This window comes from Prionailurus viverrinus, chromosome E1, assembly GCF_022837055.1.
Source record: "Prionailurus viverrinus isolate Anna chromosome E1, UM_Priviv_1.0, whole genome shotgun sequence".
Classification (NCBI taxonomy): domain Eukaryota; kingdom Metazoa; phylum Chordata; class Mammalia; order Carnivora; family Felidae; genus Prionailurus; species Prionailurus viverrinus.
Window position 1 is genome coordinate 38,281,375 of NC_062574.1, and position 25,347 is coordinate 38,306,721.

Consider the following 25,347-nt stretch of genomic DNA (forward strand, 5'->3'; position numbering starts at 1 on the left):
ATCTTGTACTCAGTTGGACCAAATCTTCGGTCCTTAACTGCACTTTTATAGGTTCTCAGAATTTCTTATATACCAGTTAGATTGTTCTTACACTTAATCAGTTCCCATGTTTTATGTGCTTTCCACTTGATTGGCAACTCATACTGATAAGCTCTGGTTTTATTTATGGCAGCATTGCCCATAATCTTGCCCCACAGTTAGGTACTGTTTTAACAGCTTTTTGCTCATGATAAAGCAAAAGCTGCCATCACTGATAAATACGAGCACAAATGGAAATATTTTGTAGGGTGCCTTTGAAGTGTACCTGCCCATATAAAAGACCTGAAAATGGACAGTAGATGACCTTTCTGGAAGTTGCATTGAATGGCATCCACTAAACAAGGCAAAGGTCATGGTCTTTGTGTAAAGATAAGCCCTCTTTTTTCACCAAGGCAAGAAAAATATGTGTATCAGATTCAACAAGGACAGCAGCAGGACCTGAATGTGTATGAGGAGATGGGGGCTGGGAGAAAGTGAGTTCACAAAATCTTATTTCACTTCTCTCTAGACCAGTGGTTCCCAAACTTGGAGAACATTTACGTATGTATTTATTTATTTAAGTTTATTTATTGATTGAGAGAGAGAGGAAATGCAAGTCAGGGAGGGGCAGAGAGAAGAGAGAGAGAGAGAATCCCAAGCAGGCTTTGTGCTGTCAGCACAGAGCCAGGTGTGGGACTCGAACTTACAAGCTGCAAGATCATGACCTGGGCCAAAGCTGGATGCTTAACTGACTGAGCCACCCAGGCACAGCCCCAAACTTGGAAAGTTTAAAAAAAAAAAGAAAAAAAAAAAAAGAATTCCAACGCCTTTTCATGCCCTCCTCCCCTACTGATTCAGCGTCTCCGGGGGTGGACCCCAGGCCTGTGTGTTTTCCAGTTTCCGCAGGTGACTAAGGGCAGCCAAGATCCTGGGCGCCAGTTCACTTACAATGTCCGGTGTTAATTCCTGTGGGCTAATCCCTTTTGTTTATTTTAGCAAATGTCGCCCTCTGGTGGAATAAATTATGACTCAGCCTTTGAAGAGTTTGTGCCTGTTTCATTCCTGTTTAAAACCCTTCAAAATTTCATTTAAAAATGATTATGAGGCTGGTTTGCAGATAGCTATTTGGAGAGTGGGTAGCTGCCTTTGAAGGAGACTTGAAAGGAAGAGCTGGTAAAACCAAAAAGAGAGGTCACGGTTGACAGTTTCAGGAATGTCTCAAAGGTAAGTGTTGTTATTATCACTGTTAATATTTATTGGCTGTTGGGGCACCTGGGTGGCTCAGTGGTTGAGTGTCCAACTCTTGATTTCCGCTCAGGTCATGATCTCATGGTTTGGGGGATTGAGCCCCGTGTTGGGCCCTGTGCTGACAGCATGGAGCCTGCTTGGGACTCTCCCTCTCTCTCTGCTCCTCCCCCACATACACGTGAGCATGCTCTCTCTCAAAATAAATAAACATTATAAAAAATATATATATTTAGGGGCGCCTGGGTGGCTCGGTCGGTTGGGCATCCAACTTCAGCTCAGGTCATGATCTCACAGTTCATGGGTTCGAACCCCCTGTTGGGCTCTGTGCTGACAGCTCGGAACCTGGAGCCTGCTTCAGATTCTGTGTTTCCCTCTCTCGCTGCCCCTCCTCCGCTCGTGCTCTCTCTCTCTCTCTCAAAAATAAATAAACATTTAAAAAATATACAATAATATATATTTATATTATATTTATATATTTACAAATTAATGTTTATAATTACTATTTACAAATTAATATATTTAAGATATATGTTAACTGTTTGCAACTGTTTGGAAATGTGCAAGTACCTGCTTTATGGGATCATCTCATATCTGCACAGCAATTACAGAGGTAGGTGTTGTTTGCCCTATTTTACAGATGACACATTGAAATTTTAAAAGGTTAACAGTCTGGTGGGGTAACAAACAGCTAGCAAGAGGCACAACGTGGATTAGAACCCAGCTACTTAGGAGTTTGGCTGGGTCGAATTATGTGACCTGTAAACATAGCCAGTAGCCAGGATTGGCGCTTCCCTGGAGTACTGATAACAACCAGAAGTTTGTACAAATATGTGCTGATCAGGGGCATTGCCTCAAATAGCATATAAGCCTCCTGGTCTCATGCGGGGTGGGGGTGGGGGGGTTGTGGAAAAGAATGTAAGTAATAGGGGGGCCATCTGGGAAAGAATAGTGAGCTTCCTCTTGGGAGTTCTGCCCTGTGAGATAATTCAATCTAATCTTGACTGCTTATTTGTTCACTTGCCTGCGAGCTGTTGTATTTCACACCCAGTTGTGCCAAGTCTGTATGCCACCGTGGTGAAGTGTCCATAGTGTCACCGTTTATCATATATTAATACTCTCAGAGAGCCAACACGGCGCCAGTGTGGAAATGACTGTCCTCTCAAAATGCCTCCACTTTTTTGCTGGCCAGTCCCTCCTAATCCCCTGGGGTCTGGCTTATTTCCACAGAACTCTCTGGAAACTTCTTTCAGGCAGCTCATAAACATTCTTCCTCTTGTAAAATCCCAGTGGCCATACTTCATCTTGTTTTTCCTGGGCCTCCCTTCAGGTATGCTAACAGTCCTTTTTTCTGAACTTTCCCCTCTCTGGATATTCCCATTTTCTGGCTCTTTTTCCTCCTTCCGGACTGTGTTTCTCAAAGCTTACTGCGTAAACCTTACCTCCTCTCTCTGTTTTCCCTCTAGAACAACCGGATTTTTTATTATTTTTTTTAAGTAGGCTCCACAGAGCCCAACGCGGGTCTTGGCCTCATGACCCTGAGATCAAGACCTGAACTGAGATCAAGAGTTGGACACTTAACCAACTGAACCACCCAGGCTCCCTGACATAACCAGATTTTAGAGCAGAAGGCAACTTTAGTTATAATGTAGTCAGCTTCGCATGGCAGATGACTCCATCTCTGACTTCTACGTGAATGATTACTACTCATTCATTCATTCTTTAAAAAAAATTTTTTTAAACATTTTATTTATTTTGAGAGAGAGGGCGCACGCAGGGGACGAGCAGAGAGAGAGGGAGACACAGAACCCAAAGCAGGCTCCGGGTTTGGTCAGCACAGAACCTGACACGGGGCCTGAACCCACAAACTGTGACATCATGACCTGAGCAGAAGTTGGACGCTTAACCGACTGAGCCACCCAGGTGCCCCTCATTCATTCATTCATTCATTCTTTTAACAAATATCACCAAGGGCTTCTGAGTACAAAGGATTGGTACCATGAGGGAATATGACAGCGTAGGCAAGTTGGTGAAAGTGTTATGACCTGCACAGAAATAACCACCATGCAAAGCTAACTGTGAAAAGTTTGAGGAGGCAGGAATAAACTCAGAAACAGAACTATAGTGTTCAAGAGCGAGATGGATCAGGTGGAAGAGAGGGGGTGGGATGGATAGAGCAGGGCGGGGTGGGCTTCACGGAAGAAGTAGTTTCTGTGCTGGGTCTTTTCAGATACGGCAGGGGAAGAGGAGGGCCTAAACAAAGGCCTGGGGAAAGGATGACCCTGTGTGGCGTCACGGAAGCCTAAGCTGACTCATCAGTGAGCCGGGGTTTGGCCTCCCCACGGGGGAGCAGTGGGAGATGAGGTGCGGAAGGCAGGCAGGAGGGCCAGTAGGGTGCTCAAGTCCGGCTGGGCTTTGTCTAGTAGGCAGCAGAGTGACAGGACTGAATCTGAGCTTTAAGGGAAAAGACAGGCATTTGAGAGACTGTTAGGATGTCATTAACAAGAGTCACTTCGGTCTTAACCTAGAGCAAGAAAAGGGAGAGAAGAACAAGATGGATACAAGAGACCTCGCCAGGGCAGAATGGAAAGCATTTGACTGGTGTAGTTACATCCACAAGATAGAGAAGAAGGAATTCGACAAGAGTTCATCAAACGTTCGCCATGTTCAAGGGGCTCTTCTCACTGCTGCAACCTCAGAGGGAGCAAGCAAACAAGAATTGGGGCCAGCCCCTGACCAGACAAGAGGGGCGGATACGCCAGGTTGTGTGCCAGACCTGTTGACTGTCCCCCAGTGGGCACCTCCCGGGTTGGGCCAGTCATATCACTCTACCGTGGTAGTTAATTTTCAAAGATGGTCCCAAACAATACTCCACCTCCACCCCCACCAACCTCCATATGCATATGCCGTGCTGCTCTTCTCGTCCAAAGATAGAGCTGTTTGGGGGCTGGCTCAGTCAGAGCACGTGACTCTTGATCTCAGGGTTGTGAGTTCGAGCCTCACGTTACGTGTAGAGATTACTTAAAAATAAAAATCTTAGGGCATCTGGGTGGCTCAGTCGTTAAACATCTGACTTCAGCTCAGGTCATGATCTCACGGTTCGTGAGTTCAAGTCCCACTTTGGGGGTGAGTTCAAGCCCTGCTTCAGGTGAGCTCGAGCCCCACTTCAGGGAAAACATGAGCCTCACCTTGAGTGAGCCCCACTTCTCTCTCTCTCTCTTTTTCTTTCTGTCCCTCATGGGATTCTCTCTCTCTGCCCCTCACTCACTTGCACTCTCTCTCTCAAATAAAATTTAAAAATCTTAAAAAATAAGTAAGCCAAAAAAAAAAAAAAAACACAACTAATTAATTAAGAGCTGTTTCTCCTCCTTCAAATCTAGGCTGGCTCTGTGACTGGTTTTCACCAGAAGTGACATTCAGGGACTTCCCAGCCCAGGTTTAAGAGGACTGGCAGCTTCCATTTCCTTCCTCTTAGAACACTTACTTTGGGGATACTCCTTCTGGGAGCCTAGTTGCTATGTTGGGAGAAGCCCAAGCCACACTCAGGGCACATGGAGAATGGAGTTGCTCTAAGTAATCTGCAGCTGAGCTCCCTGCGGGCCAGCACCAGCTGTGAGCCATCTAGGTGAGCCACCTCGGATGTTCCAGGCCAGTCGGCTACTTCGAGTTGGGTTCATCCCTCAAAACCAATAAACCCTGATTAAAATGCTGACTCAGTATTTCTAGGAGGACTAAATCAACATTGCGTATGACTACGCCCGGCCCATGGCCAACCATCAGTAAAGCGGAGTTTTCTTTCTCCTTTTCTCTTCCCTACCAGCACCTGCACTCTGAGGAAGACTGTGGCTGAAGGGGATTAAAGGGGGATAAAATGTAGGGGTTTTCTTTTTACCCTCAACTACACTGTGGGCTACTTGACGATAGGGACCGTTTCCTTCCCATTCATGCTGCCCATGCCCAGAACAGGATCAAGCATGGAAGGGGGACTTTAACGTGTTTGTTGAAAGAGCAAGTGAATGAGAGGCCACATCTTCTGAGACCAGAGAGAAGGGTGTTATGTTGAGGTGGAGAAGAGGGAAGTTGGGGGAAATCACACGGGATGATTTGGGTTCCTTTCAGCTTCCACACATCACACCTCCCTCCACCCATACACACCAATGGCAGCCGCATCTGAGCAAGTTACCATGCTGGCTGGACGACTGTTCTAGACGGTGTTCTCTGTCTTCTCTTTCAACCCCCATATGCTGGTGTCTTTCTTATTTACCAGGACCCTTGCTCCACACTCACTTCAGGCCCCTCCAGACTTAGTACTCTTGACTCTCTTCCTAGGGGCTTGGGTCTCATGTCTTCTGTACAACTTCTGGGTCCACCTACTGTTCTGGGTTAGGACTCCCCACTGCCCCTCCGGCTCCCGGTCCCTTCATTCACTGGGTGGTTCATAGTATGGGAGGTTAGTAATCCTCTCTCAACAGTGAGGTGTGTAGGTATAAATGTTGGATGAACTCAATCTTCTCAGATAACAAGAAATGGTTTTCACTAAAACAGAGGGTGGTCCTTAGGAGATTGCATGGTATAGTGACCAAAGAGTATAAGGTTTGAAATCATATTGTTATGAGTTCAAATCCCAGCTCTGCTTAGCCATCTATTAATTGTGCAAGTATAATTGAGCCCTGGTTCTGATTGCTCCGGGAATTAGAGCTAAAAACCAGAAATAACATTCCCTACCTTTCAGGACTGTCCCGAGAATTAGAGCTAAAATTTGTCGAGTGCCTTGCCTGTGGTAGGCATGCCATTGTTAGTAGCTCATGTTATTCTTAAGGGGGAGATAAATCTGGACTGTGGAATGTCACAAGGAGTTTGAAGTCCACCTGTCACTCTTTTGCTTAAAACCCATCAATGATAAATTGGATTTCATCAAAATTAAAAAAGCCTCCTCTTTGAAAGACACTGTTGGGAAAATAAAAAGGCAAATATTCACAATACGCATATGTGAAAAAGGATCGAAAGAACTCATATAACTCATTAATAAGAAAACACTTTTAAAAGTGGGCAAAAAGTCTTCTGAAGCTGATTTGCCCCAAAACAAATGAACCATTAAACTCATTTGACTTTATCAAGCTGTGTCTTCTAAACCAAAGAAGAGTTTTATTTTAGTAGAGAACAAACTTAAAGTTGATGGAGGGAGGAGGGTGGGAGATGGGCTAGATGGGTGATGGATACTAAGGAGGGCACTTGTGATGAGCACTGGGTATTGTTTGTAAGTGATGAGTCACTGAATTCTACTCCTGAAACCAGAATTGCACTGTATGTTAACTAAAATTTAAATAAAAATAATTATTTTATGTTTAAAAAAAGTGGGCAAAATATCTGAACACTTTACAAAAAGATACAGTAATGGTCATATGCAAAGACTGTCAACATCTTTGGTCATCAGAAAAATGTAAATTAAAACCACAATGAGCTATCACCACATATCTACTAAAATGGCTAACATTAGAAACAGTGACAATACCAAGTGCTGACTAGGATTTGAAATAACGAGAACTCTCATGCATTGCTGGTGGGAGTGTAAAATGGTACAACCACTTTGGAAAATAGATTGGCAGTTTCTTCTTTTTTAAAAAATGTTTATTTACTTATTTTGAGAGAGAGCATGCATGTGTACTTGGGGAAGGGGCAGCGCGAGTAGAGAGAGAATCCCAAGCAGGCTCCGCGCTGTGAGGACAGAGCCCGACACAGGGCCCTATTCCAGGAACTGCAAGATGGTGACCTGAGCCAAAATCAAGGGTCGGATGCTTAACTGACTGAGCCACCCAGGTGCCCCCGGTAGTTTCTTATAGGCTTAAAGATATATGCTTATCAGATGATCTAGTAATTCCGTTCCTAAAATTTCTTCCTAAAAAGAAATGCAAATGAATGTTCATAAAAAGACTTCTACACTCATGTTCGTAACCACTTTATTTATAATAGCCCCAAAGTGGAGACGACTCAAATCCTGTACACGTGTGAATGGAAAAACAAACTGGCATATTCGTCCAATGAAATGCCCCTGAGCAACAAAAAGGAATGCACTACTGATACAATATCAGTATCAGTATTTGAGGATGGACCTCAAAAACATTAGGTTAAGTGACAGAAGTCCGATGGCAAAAGATCACAAACTGAATCCATTTACAAGAACACCAAAAACAGGCAAAGCTATTCTGTAATAACAGACATGGATCAGTGTTTGCCTGGGCCGGTGATTGAAGGGGGTGGGTACTGACTACAAAGAGGCAGGAGAGAAGCATTTTGGAGTGATGAGAATGTTGTGTGTCTTGATTGTGGGGGAGGCCACACAAATGTACCTATTTGTGAAAACAAAACACTAACAAAAACCAGAGCAGATCTATCACCCTCAAAAAGCACTCATGCTGCACCTTTGTAGTCAAACGCTCCCACACCTCCAATTCCTGGAACGTCTTTTTTTTTCAACGTTTATTTATTTTTGGGGCAGAGAGACACAGAGCATGAACGGGGGAGGGGCAGAGAGAGAGGGAGACACAGAATCGGAAACAGGCTCCAGGCTCTGAGCCATCAGCCCAGAGCCTGATGCGGGGCTCGAACTCACGGACCGCGAGATCGTGACCTGGCTGAAGTCGGACGCTTAACCGACTGCGCCACCCAGGCGCCCCTCCTGGAACGTCTTTTATCTGTTTTTGGTTCCTATAGTTTTCTCTTTTCTGGAATATCGTATAAACAGAATCATAGCATCTTTTGAGTCTGGCTCCTTTCACTCAGCATCACGCCTGCGAGATTCTTTCAAGTGTTGCACGTATCAGTACTCCATCGTATTTTATTGCTGGGTGGCATTCAGTTGTATGGATGTACCACAGTTGCTTAAGATTCCCCCATTGAAGGGCTTTTGGGTGGTTCTACTTTGGAAGGGTTATGAATAATGTTACTATAAGCATTTGTGTACAGGATTTTGTGTGAACATAAAATTCCATTTCTCTTGGGTAAATTATAAGAAACTGTCCAAATTCTTTTCCAAAATGGAAGTAACCAGTTTACGTTCCCAAGTAGTAATGGAGCAAAGTTCCTGTTGCTTTGCATCCTCCCCAGCATTTCGTACTTGAAGCGTAATCTTAACACATCACTATCAGTCAATGACAGCACATATACTCCCGATCAAGTATAAAACAGACATTTGGTCAATGTAATTACAACACAGTTAATGTTGCATTAATAAACATTTCATGTCAGTGTTTGTACATGCTAGTGAAAACATCTTCAAGAATCTGTGGAACATTTGTAAAAACAGATCCCATTCTAGGCCACAAAGAAAACTTTGACTCATTTCCCACTGTAGAAACTGTATCACAATTGTAATAACTGCTGAAAATAGTAACAAAAATTTAAGCAGTGATAAAAATAACCACATAGAAATTACAAACCATTTGCCAAAATAATTATTACTTTGGGTCAAAGAGGAATTTTTCAATTTAGCTAAAGTCTATGTAGAAAATAATGAAAATAAGAGCACCATTCAACCACAAACTCAGGTTGACATGCTTTTCTTATTACATTTTCCTTATTATGTTAGGAGGAAAAAAGGAAAACAATTCTCAAAGGGAACATAAAGGAAATAAAGATAACCAGATATTGTGACTGTCTGGTTACTGTTCTCTCTCCTGATAAATCAGGCTCTTAGGGGGCAAGACCATATTCTTATTCTCCGCTACAGTGGACCCTGGAACAACATGAGTTTCAACTGCGTGGGTGCACTTATTTGTGGATTTTTTTTTCAATAAATACAATACAGCACTGTCAATGTATTTTTCTCTTTATGATTTTCTTTTTTTTTTTTTTTTTTTAGGGAGGCTCCCCCGCCAAGGTGGGCTTGAACTCATGACCCTGAGATCAAGAGTCACATGCTCTACTAACTGAGCCAGGCACCCGGTCCTCCTTAGGATTTTCTTTGTATTTTCTTTCCTCTAGCTTACTTTGTTGTAAGAATACAGTATATGATACATATAACACACAAAATATGTGCTAATTAGCTGTTTATGTTATCCATAAGCCTTCTGTCAACAGCAAGCTATTAGTAGTTAAGCTTTGGGGGACTCATAATTTAGGAATTTTCCACTGCTGTGTGGTTGGTACCCTTAACACCTCCTCCACCCCCTTCCCTGTTCAAGGGTGAACTGTAGTGAATAGTGTGCCTGCCTTACAATATGAGTTCAATACTTAGAGGCATTTTTAATTTTCCCAAAGTTCGGCATTCTCTCCTTTGAGCTTCCACAGTAGGCTGTTCACAGCTCTATTTTACCATTTATCATTTATTTACTTCTTTAAAATTTTCTTAAAAAAATTTTTTTTAAATGTTTATTTTTGAGAGAGACAGAGACAAGAGAGTGAGCAGGGGAGGGGCACAGAGAGAGAGGGAGACACAGGATCCGAAGCAGGCTCCAGGTTCTGAGCTGTCAGCACAAAGCTAGATTCGGGGCTTGAACCCACAAACCTGGAGATCATGACCCGAGCTGAAGCCCATGCTTAGCTGAGTCACCCAGATGCCCCTATTTTAGCATTTATTAAAGCACTGCACTCACATAAGTTTTCCACATCACACCAGCCCTTTAAAAACAATTATTTGTTTACCATTCGGCCTGTGCCAGGCAACTGACAATAATCCATTTAATCCTCACGACAGCTTTTTTGAATATTCCTATTTTCCTGAAACTGAGGGTCATCCAACAAATTCCTCACAAGTTCAGGATTTGGTTGCACACACCCTACTTTCAAACATAGGCTTTTTTTTTTTTACCCAAACAGGTTACTTTGAACTCAGGAACAAGGTTAGATTGTCACCTTTATACGCTCAGCTCTTAGCCTAGCTCCTGGCACAGAATGTCTCAAACAAGTGACGCATTAGTAGGGTGCTGTTTGTAAACGTTCCTTCCGCGTACCGTGGCGACATGTGCTAATTACAAGCCAGCGACGTAGACTCGGAAAGAAATCCAGAATTTACGGACGCTGCAGGACTCTCGGTCTTTCTTTCACTCCCATCTCTATGGTTAGCAAGTGACCACTCTACACTCTGGAGGACTCAGCGAGCGCAGATGAGCCCTAGGCGACCTTATTGGCACGTGACCGGAAGTCTGACTTGCTATTGGTTAATGCTGGTAAAGCCCGCCCAACAGCCTCCTGTCAGCTCCTTTAAGTAGACTCCGCGGGGAGGCGCTCAGTCTTTCGGCGACTGTGAGGTTCGAGAGGTGAGGCTTTGTTTGTGGTGGGTCCTGGCGCCTAGGCCCGGGTCTCCGGGCCCTGGAGCCGGGTGGGTCGCGGGCGGCCTGCAGTGATGACATGCCAAAAAAAGCACGTGTTAGACTGCTGACGCGGGTGATGCGAACTACAGTCTGAGCCGAGCCTCCGCGGTGGCGGCGGGGAGGGAACGGACCTGCGGGCGCACGTCCTCTAACCCACTGCTATCGTTCTTGCAGATTCCTGCCGGGCCGAGAACGTAGATCACCTTCTACTCCCCTTCGACCTTTCCCCGAAGCCTTTGAATAAAATGGTTTGATCCCAGCCCCGGTCTTGGTGTTTCTTTTCGCGACGCGCTGCCTTTGAGCCCCCGCCGCGCCTGCGCGTGGCGCCGGGGGTCAGGCTGCAGCGCCAGAGCACACGCTTGCGCATAACTGGGGCCGCGCGGTCCTCCGCCAGCGGTCCTTTTAACCGCGAGCCACACGTCCGCACCCGGCTGCAAGGGGGTAGGCGACGTTGTGGGAAGTGCCCTGGAGAGACTACGGGGATCCTATAGGCCCCGCTACTCCGTTTCCCGCACATTCCTAGTTCTTTTGTGGAAGTCCTGTCGTCTCCGTGATTATCGGGACCTGCAGGTTAACCGTGGCGTGGGGGGAGGGGGGGGAAGGGGGCCCTGAAGGGAGGGGAGTACGTGGCCTTGAGCAGTTTAAGGACCGCGGTGTACTTGAACTGGTTTCGGTCCTGATGGTGCAAGAATAACACCTGGCTGAGGTGTGGCAGTGATCTATTTGAGAATAACTACCCTTTAGGGCCAACTGCTTATTTGGATACTGTACCAAGCATGGGAATAAAAGCTTGGACAAATTAATGTGTCCCAGTTAGCCTCAAGAAGGTCATTGGGAAGAGAATTTCGATCTTCTGCATTGCCGGGCACGGCAGGCACCTAAGTAAACGCACACTCCTCTCGGGTCCAGATAGGGGAGTAGCGATGTCCCCTGGGTTTGGGGGAAATGTGCATCAGTTCTGAGTACAAGGCAGCACATGTTGAAGGCCGAGGATGCAAAAGTGCAGTGTATCAACTGCTTTGGCCGTAATAACCGCAGGGGTCCCCAAGTTAACAGGATTGCTAGGCTGTTGAGGGTGCATGGAAGCAAGACGGTCTGCCTCAGGAGAGGGAGATTTTGTTCTAAAGATTCTAAGTAATATGCACTGAAGGTGAAGCTAGAGTTTACGACCCCCGAAATCGAGTCACATGCTCTACCTACTTAGCCAGCCGGGCGCCCGCTCCCTCAGTGTGGTGAGGACCGCCTTGCAGTTTAGAAAACCTGCCTGGTGGTCACCAGGAAATCCAAGCTGCTTTGGCAGCTGAGTGACCCAAGTGGCCTGTACCCACTGCTTAATTGTCTCCCTATTACCTAAAAAGGATTCAGTAGAAATAACTTAGATGCTTATCTAGTATTTGACATTGAGAGATTTATTTTGTGAAACAACGCAAGCGACTGTAAATCCCCACATACTATTCGGTTAAGTGCAACAGGGGACTCGTGTAATCTACACAGTAGTGCATCTAGTCCTTTGCCTTTAGTTATTGCACAAAAATTCTAATAGACCAGTGAACAAGACTGACCGGCAAATCGGCCTACACAATGAGAAATCAGAACAGTACACCGACTGGAATGATCAAATAATTTAAGTCAAATGTTTTAATGGTGCGATTAAAGTAGTCAAGGGTTCAGATATATTTTTTCAATATATTAATTTCTTTAAAGTCAGGTTCAGGCAAGGTGCTGTTTAAAAAACCACGATTAGCTTTGTCCACAGATGTAAATCATCAAAAGTTACCCATGGTAGTTCTGATGTTGAATGCAGCTTTTAAGCAATAAAAAATTGTTTTAAGTGTACTTCTCAAAGCAAATGATACAACTAGGGAGCCCCCAAACTTGTAAACTAAGACCTTCTGACACAAATGCACAAAATAAGATTGGCAACGTTAAAGAAAGGTCACGTGAGTTCTGAGCTAACGTAGTGTTTAATGTTGAGCAAAACTTGGTCTCAACTCTCAAAGGTGGTAGAGAGTTCTCGCCTTTGGCTGTCAGAAGAGGAAACTGCCCATAACCTCAAAACATCCCGAACCGGTTAGATTTAACAAAGCATTTAGACGGCCTGTAGAAAGCACAGGGCACGTAGGAAGTGCCAGATCGACCTTGCTCTGGCTTTCCGCCCCCTACCCCAATTCTTTATGTGCAGTATTTGACATTTTCACATACCCTCATGTCTCAGGAAAACATTTGGGATTAGTTAGAAACCAGGTGATTGTACCTCAGTGGTAGAAGGCTTGGGATGGTTTGATCTCATGGCTTTGCCTGATGTTCACATAAATCTCGCTGTCCCCACCCCAGCTGATAGGATGTTAGTGTGTGTATGTTCTATGGCTACTTGCTTCCAAAACGCACAATTTAATAGGAAAGGTAAGTTGCTACGCGTATCTCTTTATCATCAGTGAAATGGTTCACAAAGTTCCACTCCCCACCCTGCTCACGTTCCTGAACAGACATTCTCTGGAAGCGCGGAGGGCTGTGTCACCTACGGACTAGAAGTGCAAAAACGTTCCATTGTGCACTGGCTGCCTGAGGAAAAGCTTTGGAGGAGTCGGGGCAAGGGGAAGAAGGCCTTCCAGTTGTAAGCTTTGCTCGCACTGTGCTCTCGCTGCCACAAACACTGGAGCCATGGTGTGAGTCACCTGTCACCTCTGGATCCACCGTGGTCATTCTTCCACAGTCCCTTTGCTGAGTCAAAGCTTTGCAGCAGGCAGTGCAGACACCAGTTCCCGGATGCGTGGAATGACACCGCACAGTGGAATGGGCACCGGCAGGCAGAGGGCAGAAGCTGTGGCACAAGGGCAGACCAGTGCTACAGCGCAGATGGCAGCCAAGAACCCCACACTTTGAGCCAGATCTCGTAATACTGGGAAGGTCAGATCTTCACCCATCACAGCTGGTCAGCAGCCTCCACAAGTGGGTCTTTGAGGAGGCAGGAAGCGGAGCGAGGGTCCATGGCTGAGTGCATTATGGGGATATAGACATCATCCATGTTTGGCATGACAAAAACCTTCTGTAGAAAGAAATTAAAGAATAGCCGTGTGGAAGGATGCTCGGGTTCCTCAGGCTGTTGCTCTACTCTGTTCTGATAATTTTAGGTTTCAGATAAGTTTTAAATGTACATATGAACCAACTTTTCGTGCACATTCTAAACTAATTCCTCTGCCACATTTAAATAGTTGAGGAATCACAGTGCATGAACACAGGTCTGAGGCAGAAGCAGCCTTTGATTTCATGTACATATAAAAAACTACTCATGAGTTCATAAATATTTAACACCATTACTTTAAGAGGACTGGCTTAAGTTGTTCATAATATTTCCAAATTACTATGTCCAGAACACATATTCCAAGTAAGTTTATTTACTTAAACCCTAGCAAAAAAATGTAAGCTAATTTTTTTTCACACCAGAACCAGACAAAGCTATATATGAAAGAAATTCTGCCATAATGAACACGTGAAGGATCATCAGTGATTGAGAATGATGGTACTTTGACTATCATGTTTATAAACTAATTTTATGCAAGTGGATCCTGGCAATGCATTCAGTCTTCAGTAATGCCCTCTTACAAAAGCAAAAAAAGGTGGCTACGGGAGGGTGTAACAGTCACCTGTCAACTTCCCAACTTGCCTCAAAAATACCAGGAGCCAATCTCTGACCCTTGGCCTTTCTTTTCCCCCTTGTACCGCAATACCCCTGAAAGAGATAACCCACTCTAATTCCTATTGTAGGTTCTAGGGAAAAGAAAAAAAAAAAAAAACCTAAAGGTTGCCTTTCCTCTCACTAGGTTCAAACTACTTTTCTGCTTGGTGATAATACTAAGCTTCCCAGAAATTGGTTTTCAGTTAAAGTTAATCCATAGCTTTTGTTTATTCATTTGAGAGAGAGAGAGAGAGAGAACACGCACCACATGCGAGCCGGAAAGGGGCAGAGAGAAAGAGAGAGAGAGAGAATCTTAAGAAGGCTCTGTGCTATCAGCACGGAGCCTGACTCGGGGCTTGTTCTCACAAATCGTGAGATCATGACCTGAGCTGAAATCAAAAATTGGACACTTGGGGCGCCTGGGTGGCTCCGTCGGTTGAGTGTCCGACTTCGGCTCAGGTCATGATCTCACGGTCTGTGAGTTCGAGCCCCGCATCGGGCTCTGTGCTGACGGCTTGGAGCCTGGAGCCTGCTTCAGATTCTGTCTCCCTCTCTCTCTGCCCCTCCCCCGTTCATGCTCTGTCTCGCTCTGTCTCAAAAATAAACAAACATTTAAATAAAAAAATTGGACACTTAACCAACTGAGCCACCCAGGTGCCCCTAATCCATAGCTTTTAAATAAAAACCATAATTTTTCAAAGGCGGTATCTCAAAACATACCACTGCAAAAATATGGGTCTCCTTCAAACGGTGACATTTATTTCAAAGTAAATTGTTTGCTAATCCATAAAACGTTGACAGACCTCGGATATCTGATAAAAATTTGGTAGATATAGCTCATCCCAGGGCCTCGGCTACATTATTTCCTTTGGTGGCAGAAAGCAGAAAACAGGCTTGGAGAATGAGCTCTGGCTTAGTGGACCCAACTTTCGGGTTTCCTCTGAACTACTTAACAGGGTTCTGTGGCTGAGGCTCCGGGTTTCTGAAATCGTACCTAAGATGTTATGCCTGTCTGATCATAACACGTACCTTCCTGGGATGAGGGTCCATAGCTTTCATTGGATTCTCGAAAGAGGATCCTGACCCAAATGAAATTCAGAACCTCTGTTCTGCCCTGAGCTTTGAGACTCGTGTGAAACACACACCAGATGATACCACACGTTTACCTGAAACTCCTGTTCCAGTTTCTTCTCTATCCAGTCTGTCACATGAACTAGAGTCACTTCTCTCTCTCCAAGTTTTGGCCGAGCTTTCAGCTCTACATATGGTGGCTTCCGGAAACCATACCTTTTTGGAGAAGACAAGTAGCAAACAACTGCATTTAGAGGCAGACAAGGAAGTAGACAAGTACCAACAGCAAACATTCTTCATGTACCCAGGGCTTCTCCCCATGTGAATGTTCTCTTACGCTGAACACCCCCTCTAAAAATGATTCACGGCAGCAAATAGGAATTGCGAGCTCCCACGTCCCTGGACCAAGTGTAGGGCTGTGATGATTTGAGAACAGTTCTGACAAACTGGGAGAGCCAGGAAGCACCACTGGAAAAGTCTGTGACCTGGGCGTTGTTTTCTGGTCTTTTGCTTCTCCTGAAATGGCAAGGATCTCTTTTGTTTCTATTTTAATAAAGATAGTGTATGCGCATTACAAAACCCAAAATATACATATGTATAAAACAGAAAGTGAAAGATACTGCCTCTCTCAGAATCTTATCCCCAAGACAGGACCACTGAGAGAAGCGGGGTCAATTTCCCCCATACTCTTAATATGCATGTGTAAACAGAGAACATTCTATAACCGGCGTTTTCATTCCATCCTCTACAGCATGCTTATTAAGGCTTCCCAGTGGAGCTGACTGGCACTCACACTGTTGGTAAAGGATCCAGACAAGAGACTGTGTGCTATCAAACTACCTAAAAACTTCCACCTGGCATGGACCAATGTTTAAAAAACTACAACAAAAACATCAAATTGCTATAAACATATCTAAACACTCTCAAGATCTATACTTATCTCTGGATTAATAACAAATGTACTGGGTAGCACTATCCCAGAAGCCTTTAATTTCATCTTCCACTGAGCAGTGGCATCTGTAACCGATACATCTTAAAGCATGAAATTATGTAGGTGAAGGTATGTTGTATCAACTCTTACTATTAAAAAAATTTTTTTTCTTAGGTTTGGAAGACTGTACAGTAAGATATTAACAGTGGTTGTTTTGGGATGATAAGATTATAGGCTTTTTTACCCCTCTCTTTTTTTTTTTCATTTGTTCCTTTTTTTTTTTTTTACAATGAAATATTACTCTCTAGAAATAAAATCTAGGGGTGCCTGGGCGGCTCAGTCAGTTAAGCATCCAACTCTTGATTTTGGCTCAGGTCATGATCTCATGGTAGTGAGATCGAGCCCTGCATTGGGCTCATGCATGGAGTGCAGAGGCTGCTTGGGATTCTCTCTCTCCTGTCTCTGCCCCTCCCCCGCTCATGGGTGTGCTCTCTCTCTGTGTCAAAATAAAGAAATACACTTAAAAAATTATTTTAAAATAAAACCTAAAAAGGTATTTTAAAGTTTTTACTGGGAAATACCAGCATCCTCATCAAATGGTCAATTCAAAAAATTTTCTGATAAATCTTTAAAAATTTTTTTTAATGTTTATTTATTTTTAAGAGACAGAGAGACAGAGTGTGAGCAGGGGAGGAGCACAGAGAGAGGAAGACACAGAATCCAAAGTGGGCTCCAGGCTCTGAGCTGTCAGCACAGAGCCCAACGTGGGTCTCAAACTCGAGAACTGCGAGATCATGACCTGAGCCAAAGTCAGAGGCTCAAGCGACTGAGCCACCCAGGCGCCCCTAGAATGTCAATTTTAAACTGCAGTTCACAGATAGTGATGTTCTTCTGCTGGATCCATGAATAGAACATTTCACCGGTTCTCAATGCTGGCTTAGTCCTCCATGCTATGGATCCTGGGGGGTGGGTGCATCTCTGTTTTTAACAAGTCTCCAGGTGACTGTGATGTGCACTTTGATTTGAGGGCCACTAGTTCATTCGATGACAACTCCTCAGATAGACCTCCTCCCACAGTAACCAAGTGCATAGGTTCTGACTCCTTAACACCTCGCTCTAACCCAGGGAGCCTTCCCTAAGCACCTCAGCCTCTGCGGAATGCATGATCCCCCTCTGTAAAGCAGGGATACCAGTGGTACCTATCTCTGCAGGATGTTGTGAGGCACTCAGGCCAGGCAGAGAGTAAGAGCTCTACAGAGGGCAGCTCTTCTAACTGGTGGAAAGAACTGGCTTTAGAGAGGAGGAAGACCGAGAATAGAAACATGTGAAGATGAAGCTTTAAATGTGAATGAACCGTTCACAGAAGAAAGTAGAATTGGATTTGTGACAAACATTAAGGTTCCATGAAAAACGTGTGTAAGTGCTTCTGCCCAGAGGGCACTTTCCACAATGTCAAGGGTACGCAGGCCGGATTTTTATGGCCACACAACAGGTTGTACGCACCATATTCGGTCAGTCGGGGGAGGTGGAATGTTGACCGCCAGGGTTCCTCTACATTCTTGCACTTCCACAGTGAGCAGCAGGGGGGTATTGGAGACTTCTTCAATCTTCTTTTTAATGAACTCTGTCTCTGTTGCTTTTTGGAAATATTTTGACTTGGTAATTTTATCAACAAACCTCATAATCTTGCTTGTTCGATGACCCCCAACATACCTTTAAATGAAGGACACAGATGTTAGTATACTTCATACACAGAACCTCTGTGGTTCTTCGTTCACCTTACTCTAGACCAGAGTTTCCAAACCGAAGCACTACTGACATTTTGCACTAGGTAATTCTTTGTGGTGGGGGCTGTCCTATGCACCGTACAATGTTTAGCAGCACCCTGGTCCGAGCCTTCTAGGGGCCAACGGCATGTTTCCCCCAGTCATGATAATAAAAATTGCCTCCAGACATCGCTAAATGTCCCCTCGTGGGCAAAACAACCTCCAGTGGAGAAACCACTACATTAGGGAAGGTGCAGACATCAGACAGGACCCACGTCTTGACCAATGGAGAGACAAAGTTCTCACAGTGCAGAGAAGGCATCCCACCTGTCCTCCTTAACAGCCCTCAACTACTGAACGTAAATCCCGAGTTCTCCTAGAGAAACTTCCCCATGTCTACACAGCAAATAGGAAATCGTGCTGCATCTGACAGGGACATAAAACACAGTCATTAACTGATTGTCTTTTAGGTGATGGCATACCAACTTTCAGTGGCAACTACTTTTCAAAGGGCTTAGAACTGTTTTCTAAAGACAAATGTTACCTCAGGTGGCATATGCTAGAAGGCCACGAAACAAGCTTTTGTATCAGGTCCTATCAACCATAGGATTGCCCTAAGGAAAGAGGGCACTTGCTTTTTAAAATCCTCCGGAGTTCCAGAGTGCCAGGAAGAGTATGTGTATATGTGTAGGGAAAAGCAGTCATTCTTAAGGTCAAGAGGGTAGATTTTAAATAATGAACCCAAGTGTTAGTATTGACCCTTCCAACGTCTCGATTCTCTCCATCTTCTGTAGGATCTCACAAGTGAACAGGTCGATATTTTCTTACAAATGCTTCTGAATCTCTGGTTTCTTTATAATCTTAGTTGCTTCAACTCACTTCGAATAATTAAAAGATCCTTACAGAGAAGCTGTTTAAGCACTCTTATTATTCCACAGTCCAAGTTACAGGCAAAGGGAGCCCCGAAAATGAAGTCCATGACCCAAAAGATCAGCTAAGCAGCCCACATCTTCAAAATTCACCAAAAAAATCACCCGAATGTTCCAGCCTCATAGGAACCGGCAGCTCAATGAGAAAGTGTGACCCAACTGAGGGCAGCGATGCTCTCCATCGGGCACTAGGGGGAGGTGTTGTGTAAGCTCCTTGCACTAAACACGCCTTTCAATGCTCTATTATTAATTTCTTCACTGGCCCAAGAAAGCCATTTTGATGGGGATCTTCTTAGCTATGGAAAGAATTCTTGGGTCTTTCTGCTGTGGGGGCTGGAGTTTTAAGCACTGACTCTGGGTTCTTAATGTAAAAGTCACTCACTCAATACGGAGGAAGAAGAAAGATTATATAGGACACCCAAGTTGGTGCCCTGAGCCCTGGAGCCCTGGAAGCTGGATCCACTCACCCTTCAGCCCCTGGGAGGAGCGGTTTGTCTCCCGCGCTGGGCTCTGGAGCGTCGTCTTCATCAGAGGAGCCAGCACTGGAGGACTCCTCATCACTGTCCGCCAGACAGTACGCCCTGGGCCTGCAACTGATCAGGGCAGAGTCACCACCGTAGCCTGCCCTTCAGGCTCTGCTTAGAAAGAGAACACACATGCTCCACCGCCATCACCGCTAACATGTCCTCATTCTCCCAACCCACCCAGAAAAGAAGAGGTTGGATCCAAGAGCCCTCGGGTTGGTCAGGTTACCCGGAGTCTCCAGTGCCAAGTGCCCTGAGAGCAGCACAGGACTTGGGGCTCGAGAGTTCCATTCTGTGCATGCGTCCGGACAGGTGGTGGGAGTGTGATGCCGTCCACACAAAATGCAGTGATCTCATTGACAGTGCAGCAGTAGCCAAGTGGCGGGGCGGGGGGCAGGGGGGATGGATGGAAAGCACGATGGTTGCAAGGGTGAGGTGACAGCTGATGTTGGCGACATAACCTCCTCTCACACATGACGGGATGACGGGGATGTTTAGGCAAGTCCCTGGGCTCTGCCTGAGTTCAGTGACTCTGATGCTTTCTGCCTTAGTTGCCTCCAGATTAGTTTTGACTCAAGACTCCTTCCTAGTGAAATTATGTGTCTTATCCCATACCTGCTCTAGCTCCTAAAGGCCACAGGAAAAGCCAACAATCGCAAGGGACAAACCTCAAGGGACTCTAGAAAACAACCGACAGGAGAGCCTAGGAAGTTTCCCGGAGAAATACAAATTTAAAAACCATGAAAAAAAAGAAAGTGATACAAGGCCTCGTCAGTGAGTAACGTTCCCCGTTAATCTTTCCAGGGATACTCAGTTTCCAGAGGCATGGGGGTTACTAGATCACCAGCAGTGGCGAGGGCCACTCTAATGGCACTAGGGGGGGTTCTTGGCCGGGATTCGGCCCCACAAAAGGCAGCTCCCTCCCTGGATGGTGGCTTTGCTTCAGAGAGGCAGACAGGTAGGGCCCACCTCTGAGGCTCGGAGACTTGATTGGGATGAAGCCAACGAGGGACAGAGTAGTCTCTGAACACTACTAAGCAACCAAATGGTCACAAAGCAGAGCCTTGCATTTCTGATAAGGACAAAATTACTGGGAAGGCAGCAGAGCTTAGGTCCAATCCCTACAGGTGTGATCCCTATGGGGTTTCCCTCCGATGCTCACAGGGGGCAGTCATCTCCTGGCCAAAAGTGGCCAAGGGCACCCAAGGGCAGAGCACACACGCTCGTGCAGACTTGAAGGCCCAGCAGAATGGTGGAGCTGAAATCTCCACCCTGTGAAACAGGAGCCTGACTGTAAGAGGACCTCACAAGTGTCCTCCCTGGCAGGACACCCGGATCCTCCCCGACCCCGGCTCTGAAACATTAGAGCCAGCCGTTCCACCAACAGGCTTGCATACAGTTAAAGGGAAACTCCCCGTGCACGTACAAAAGCCTCTTGTCCCTGACCATGGAGACAATACCTAACTGACTCTTTCTTCCTCCTTCCGTTAGAGTCCTGGCTAGTCCGGGAAATGCTATGGGTGTTCACTGGTCGCAAAGCCATTTCAGAGCTTTCCCTGGTTAGGCAGTCCTCACAGAGATCTTCTTTTATATAAAATGTGCGCAGCAAAATATTAGTCCCAAGAAAGCCTATAAATTGGGTCTCGAGATGAGGAAAGTCAGGGAGGCAAGTGCCCAAGATAACACAACCATCCGAGAAACCCATCTCACTTGTCTGTCGGTTCGAGGACTGCTTCCTGGCTCTAGATGTGCCCTCAGACGAGGGGTCTGTGTCCCGCCAGCGCAGGTAGCCTGCTCCCCCTCCACGCAGCACAAAAAGCTGCCTCAAGATCTGTGACCGCAGCGAAACCTGCTGAGCCACCAGCCCCTCCTGTTCCCCACTGGTATTTGTCATCTGGCAGCCTCCAGCCCTGAGGCAAAAGATGCCAAAGGCTGAGCACTGCAGAGAGCTCTCGGGTTCCCAAATTAATCCTCCGCAGGGCAGAGCACAGGATAAATTTTGCGGCTTGAAGTTAATAATTTAGACAGTGCCGTATCAGTGCAAGTGGATCAGATGACATAAAATTCTGATTTTGACCAAACGGTTACCCCAACGTGGCACCCAATCCTTACTAGCTAAACATGTAACTGTTTGGCTCATATTTAGTTTTATAACTCAACATGAATTTTATGATCTCGTGATGTCAGCATGAACTTCAGAGAAAGATACACTGCACATTCTTATATAAGATGTGCTGGGGGGGCACCTGGGTGGCTCAGTCGGTTCAGTGTTTGGCTTCAGCTCAGGTCATGATCTCGCAGTCCGTGGGTTCGAGCCCCGTGTCAGTCTCTGTGCTGACATCTCTGGGCCTGGAGCTTGCTTTGGGTTCTCTGCCCCTCCCCCACTCATGCTCGGTCTCTCTCAAAAATAAACATTGAAAAAATAAATAAAAAGATGTGCTGGACCGTTAATAAGCCTAGTTTTTTTAAAACACACCTCAGAATCCAGATGAGTATGACATCCTTTCAAAGAGCCGCCTTAAAGGGCTAATTCTAGTTTTGCTGCTCTGCTAAAAATCTTTGGATACGTGCTTGGAGCCAGACACATAAGAAAAAATGAATTATTTTATCACTGATACTCTATCTTGGACCAAACATCTTATTTCTTGGTCTCAAGATCACCATCACCCCTGAACAACTTCTAGCAATTTCTCTAAGATCCAATCCATCTACAAAGCAGGATGATTTGCTGATATTCAGAACAGTTAAAAGAATGTCACAGGCTCTGGAGGCAGTCCTAAAAGGCAGCTTCCAAAGAATGCTTTAAGTGAAGGCTGCATAGTTACATTAAGCAGCCCAGTGAGGTGGCCACGCACGGGAGAATGTGTTCACTTTCTCTAAGTGAAATCAGCACCATGCATCTGCCACAGACACACGCGTGCACACGCCCTCCCAGCTAGACCGAGTCACAGTGGGGGCTGCAGGCACTCGGCTCCCAAAACACAGGGGCTTCGGGGTGGTGGTGGTCCGGGCTACGCTGTGGACTAGTGACCCAATATGGAGGTCACAGGGGCCTCCCTATGGGGACTTGCACACCGCACCCAGGCTGCAAGGGTAACGCACAAACAGGTTGAGCGCCTTACAGGACATGCCCTACTCCAAAGTGGCCAACATGTAGGATGTTTCCCTTACTGACTCGCTCTGGGCCTCTTCAGGTCGAATACAGTTATGGCCGCTCAGCTAGCTACCTGAATTCCACTTTGAGCACATTATCGCCCAGAGTTATGTTAATGACAGTGTGCCACAGGATGGCTATTTGGGAAATCAAGACTGAAGGAAAAATGCCTAAAAATATAAAGTATACACATATTTCAAAGAGAAAGGGCTTCACTAGAATAAAGCCACACAGATTTCAATTTCTCACTGTCATCCTCAGGGTAATAATGTGAGGACATGAACAAACGTTCTACCAGTAAGGAGGACTTCCCACAGGTTGAGCAGCATTTTCTAGAGACTCCCCCGGGGGCACAATCACTTGCACACTTGAAGGGGGACCGAAGAAGGCGGTGAAACAAAGCAGAGGTCCCACCAGAGCCTAATCTCTGGCGAGATTCACTGTGGAGGGAAACGTCGGTACCAAAGATCGCATGCTCAACAGTAGCTACCACGTACACTGACGTCCGTCTCTCCTCGGTATTTAGACTCAGGGTGATTCCAATATGCTCATGACTGAGGAAGTGAAGAAGTGGACTCTAGAATCACTCGTGGGATTAGGTTCTTAGTTATGGACGGGCTTTCAGAGGCTCTCAGTGCACTCAGAAATTGTGAGCCAGGTGGAGTGGGCATTTTCAGGGAGAAGGATCCAGAGCTCTCAGATTCCCCAAAAGGGGTCCTTTATGTAAAAAAAGAAAAGGCTAAAGGTCCATTTTTCCAGGCCTTTTTCTCCCAAATGAAGCACTTTTGGGAATGCGTGTTTTCCTTGCCTTTAAAATTAAATGACAGCCCATTACATGTCAGCATATTTAACACCCTCACAGGAAGAAGCAAAACATTTATCCCAGTCTCTACTAGGAAAAAAAAAGGTACTTTCTAAGTATATTACAGACAAATACCATTGTATTCCCAGAGCAGAGGAGATTTTTCATGCAGTCTAGTGAAACACTGCTTACTCAGAAACAGGTCCACCTGTTCAGCCAGGGCTTATGAACTTGAGATTGTGCCAAGAGAGCCACGTGAGTAACAGCATTCATGGAATACCTAAGTGGCCAGGATCTCAGGGACTTGGATGTATTGGGGTCTCATCTGCTGCCCAAGACCTCCCTTTCTATTGGAGTCCCAGCAGCTCTGTGTTGGGCACAGGGCTGTTTCCAGAACAGTCTCCTTCCACAAGGTTCTGACTGAAGTTTGCTCTGTCCTGCTCCTGTGTAGTTAGACCTCATTTTCAGGGTTGCTTCTGCCCAGAGTCTGCTTCATCTCATAGGCTGGATGGCTGATAGTGCAGCTGTGCAGGGCAGTGGGATGGGGACATCCAGGCACAGGAAGTTGAGTCTGATTGGATCAAACGCCCAGCAACTCAAATCAGGGAAGTTGGCAAGATTTTCCCTCCCAGGAAAGCCTCTTAAATACCCTGACCTCAATCCTCTCAGGTCTATAAACTGAGCCTCTACGTCCAGGAACATGTTAAGGACAAGCTTCCTAGTGGTGTCACACGAGACCAAACAAGACTCAGCACCTACAGGGCATGAAATGCTACATGGAGAGTTAATAAACACCACTCACCAGAAAATACAATCCACAGATTGCCGAATCCAAATACATTTTAACAAATAGCAGAAAAATGAAAGGAAAATAGCACAGATACAGGTTAGATTGCGTACGGCAGGGGAAACTTTCCAATCATTAAAATAGGAACATTTCATTAAGTAACCTGGATAAATCAGAGCAAGTAAAAGCACATTCTCAAATGCAAGACCCCCTCCCCCCCCATCTACTGTTACCACATGTATGAATACAATCATTAGGTCAGCATCATAACTGAACAAAAATCTAAGAGTCTGTGTCTCATATTCAGACCCTGACAAGGTGGGTCCTTGTGGGGTTTTCCTGTCATTGTACTGTCAATTCCACACCAAAGGTGTAAAGAGATGAGAAATAGACTCCACTTAGCATTTTTAGTTCGGTAAAAACAATAATCAAATTTACATTTTCAGTCAGAAGCAGTCATTTTTAAGGGGTATGGAAATGTAGAAGTTCCAGCTTATCCATTCTAGGCATCTAAGGAAAAAATAAATCAACCTTCATTAACTATCGCACAGATTTGAAATATTTACTCAATCAGACAAACTGGGCAGCAGATGCAGCGTCTTCTACAAAGAGAGGAATTTACTACTAAGCAAATCAATGTCGTTATTATTTAGGGAAAATACATCTCAAAACACTTTAGGAGCATCCTCTTGGCTACAGAAGCAATTATCTTATTATAAATAATTCTGACTTTGTGATTACAGCAGATAGACCCCCCAGGGACCTTCGCATCGCCCACACATTGCTGTTTGTGGGTGGAAGGAGGACGTTTCCGAACGATTCCCTTCACAGAACATTTTATTGTGCAGATGAACCTGCCCCGCCGGTCTGAGTCAGTGAGTGATGCTTTCTGGATAATCGATGCTGTGCCCCCAATGGCAGCACTGAGGCCAAAAGGTGCTGAGCAGAGGTGGGGACTCACGGCTTTTGGGGGACGAAACTAAGGAACCATTCCCTGAAATCCTCTGTGGTCCAAAAGCAATCTCGTGGAAGCTCACCCAACATCTGAGGCCACTACACATCAAAGCTGCTTCTCAAATGCTAGAGGGAGAGGTTGGTTCCCCAGGGTTGGATTAGTAAATCCATATGGCCCCTTA

The 25,347-nt window shown here is 45.5% G+C and overlaps 1 protein-coding gene, 2 long non-coding RNA genes and 2 other non-coding genes across 7 annotated transcripts in view; 3 read left to right on the forward strand and 2 right to left on the reverse strand.

Moving 5' to 3' along the window:
* The first annotated feature begins 10,439 nt into the window (after positions 1-10,439).
* Positions 10,440-10,830, forward strand: LOC125151505 (uncharacterized). Its single transcript, XR_007146822.1, has 2 exons — positions 10,440-10,517; positions 10,746-10,830. It is a non-coding gene; the product is annotated as an uncharacterized LOC125151505 (long non-coding RNA).
* Positions 10,598-10,667, forward strand: LOC125152243 (small nucleolar RNA SNORD104). The gene has a single exon (XR_007147099.1). It is a non-coding gene; the product is annotated as a small nucleolar RNA SNORD104 (small nucleolar RNA).
* Positions 10,831-10,859: 29 nt separating the features above from the next.
* Positions 10,860-10,992, forward strand: LOC125152260 (small nucleolar RNA SNORA76). Its single transcript, XR_007147116.1, has one exon. It is a non-coding gene; the product is annotated as a small nucleolar RNA SNORA76 (small nucleolar RNA).
* Positions 10,993-12,194: 1,202 nt separating this feature from the next.
* TEX2 (testis expressed 2) overlaps positions 12,195-25,347 on the reverse strand; it is a 106,108-nt gene continuing 92,955 nt past the window's right edge. For all 3 annotated transcript variants that reach the window (XM_047832626.1, XM_047832625.1, XM_047832628.1), the window contains 4 exons: positions 19,412-19,537; positions 17,753-17,962; positions 15,414-15,534; positions 12,195-13,617 (listed from right to left, as the gene is read on the reverse strand). In XM_047832626.1, the coding sequence (XP_047688582.1) occupies positions 13,495-13,617; positions 15,414-15,534; positions 17,753-17,962; positions 19,412-19,537 (580 nt within the window). In that variant the 3' untranslated portion in view covers positions 12,195-13,494. The remainder of the gene's footprint in view (positions 13,618-15,413; positions 15,535-17,752; positions 17,963-19,411; positions 19,538-25,347) is intronic.
* Positions 20,040-25,339, reverse strand: LOC125151504 (uncharacterized). Its single transcript, XR_007146821.1, has 2 exons — positions 22,136-25,339; positions 20,040-22,105 (listed from the first exon to the last, which is right to left on the reverse strand). It is a non-coding gene; the product is annotated as an uncharacterized LOC125151504 (long non-coding RNA).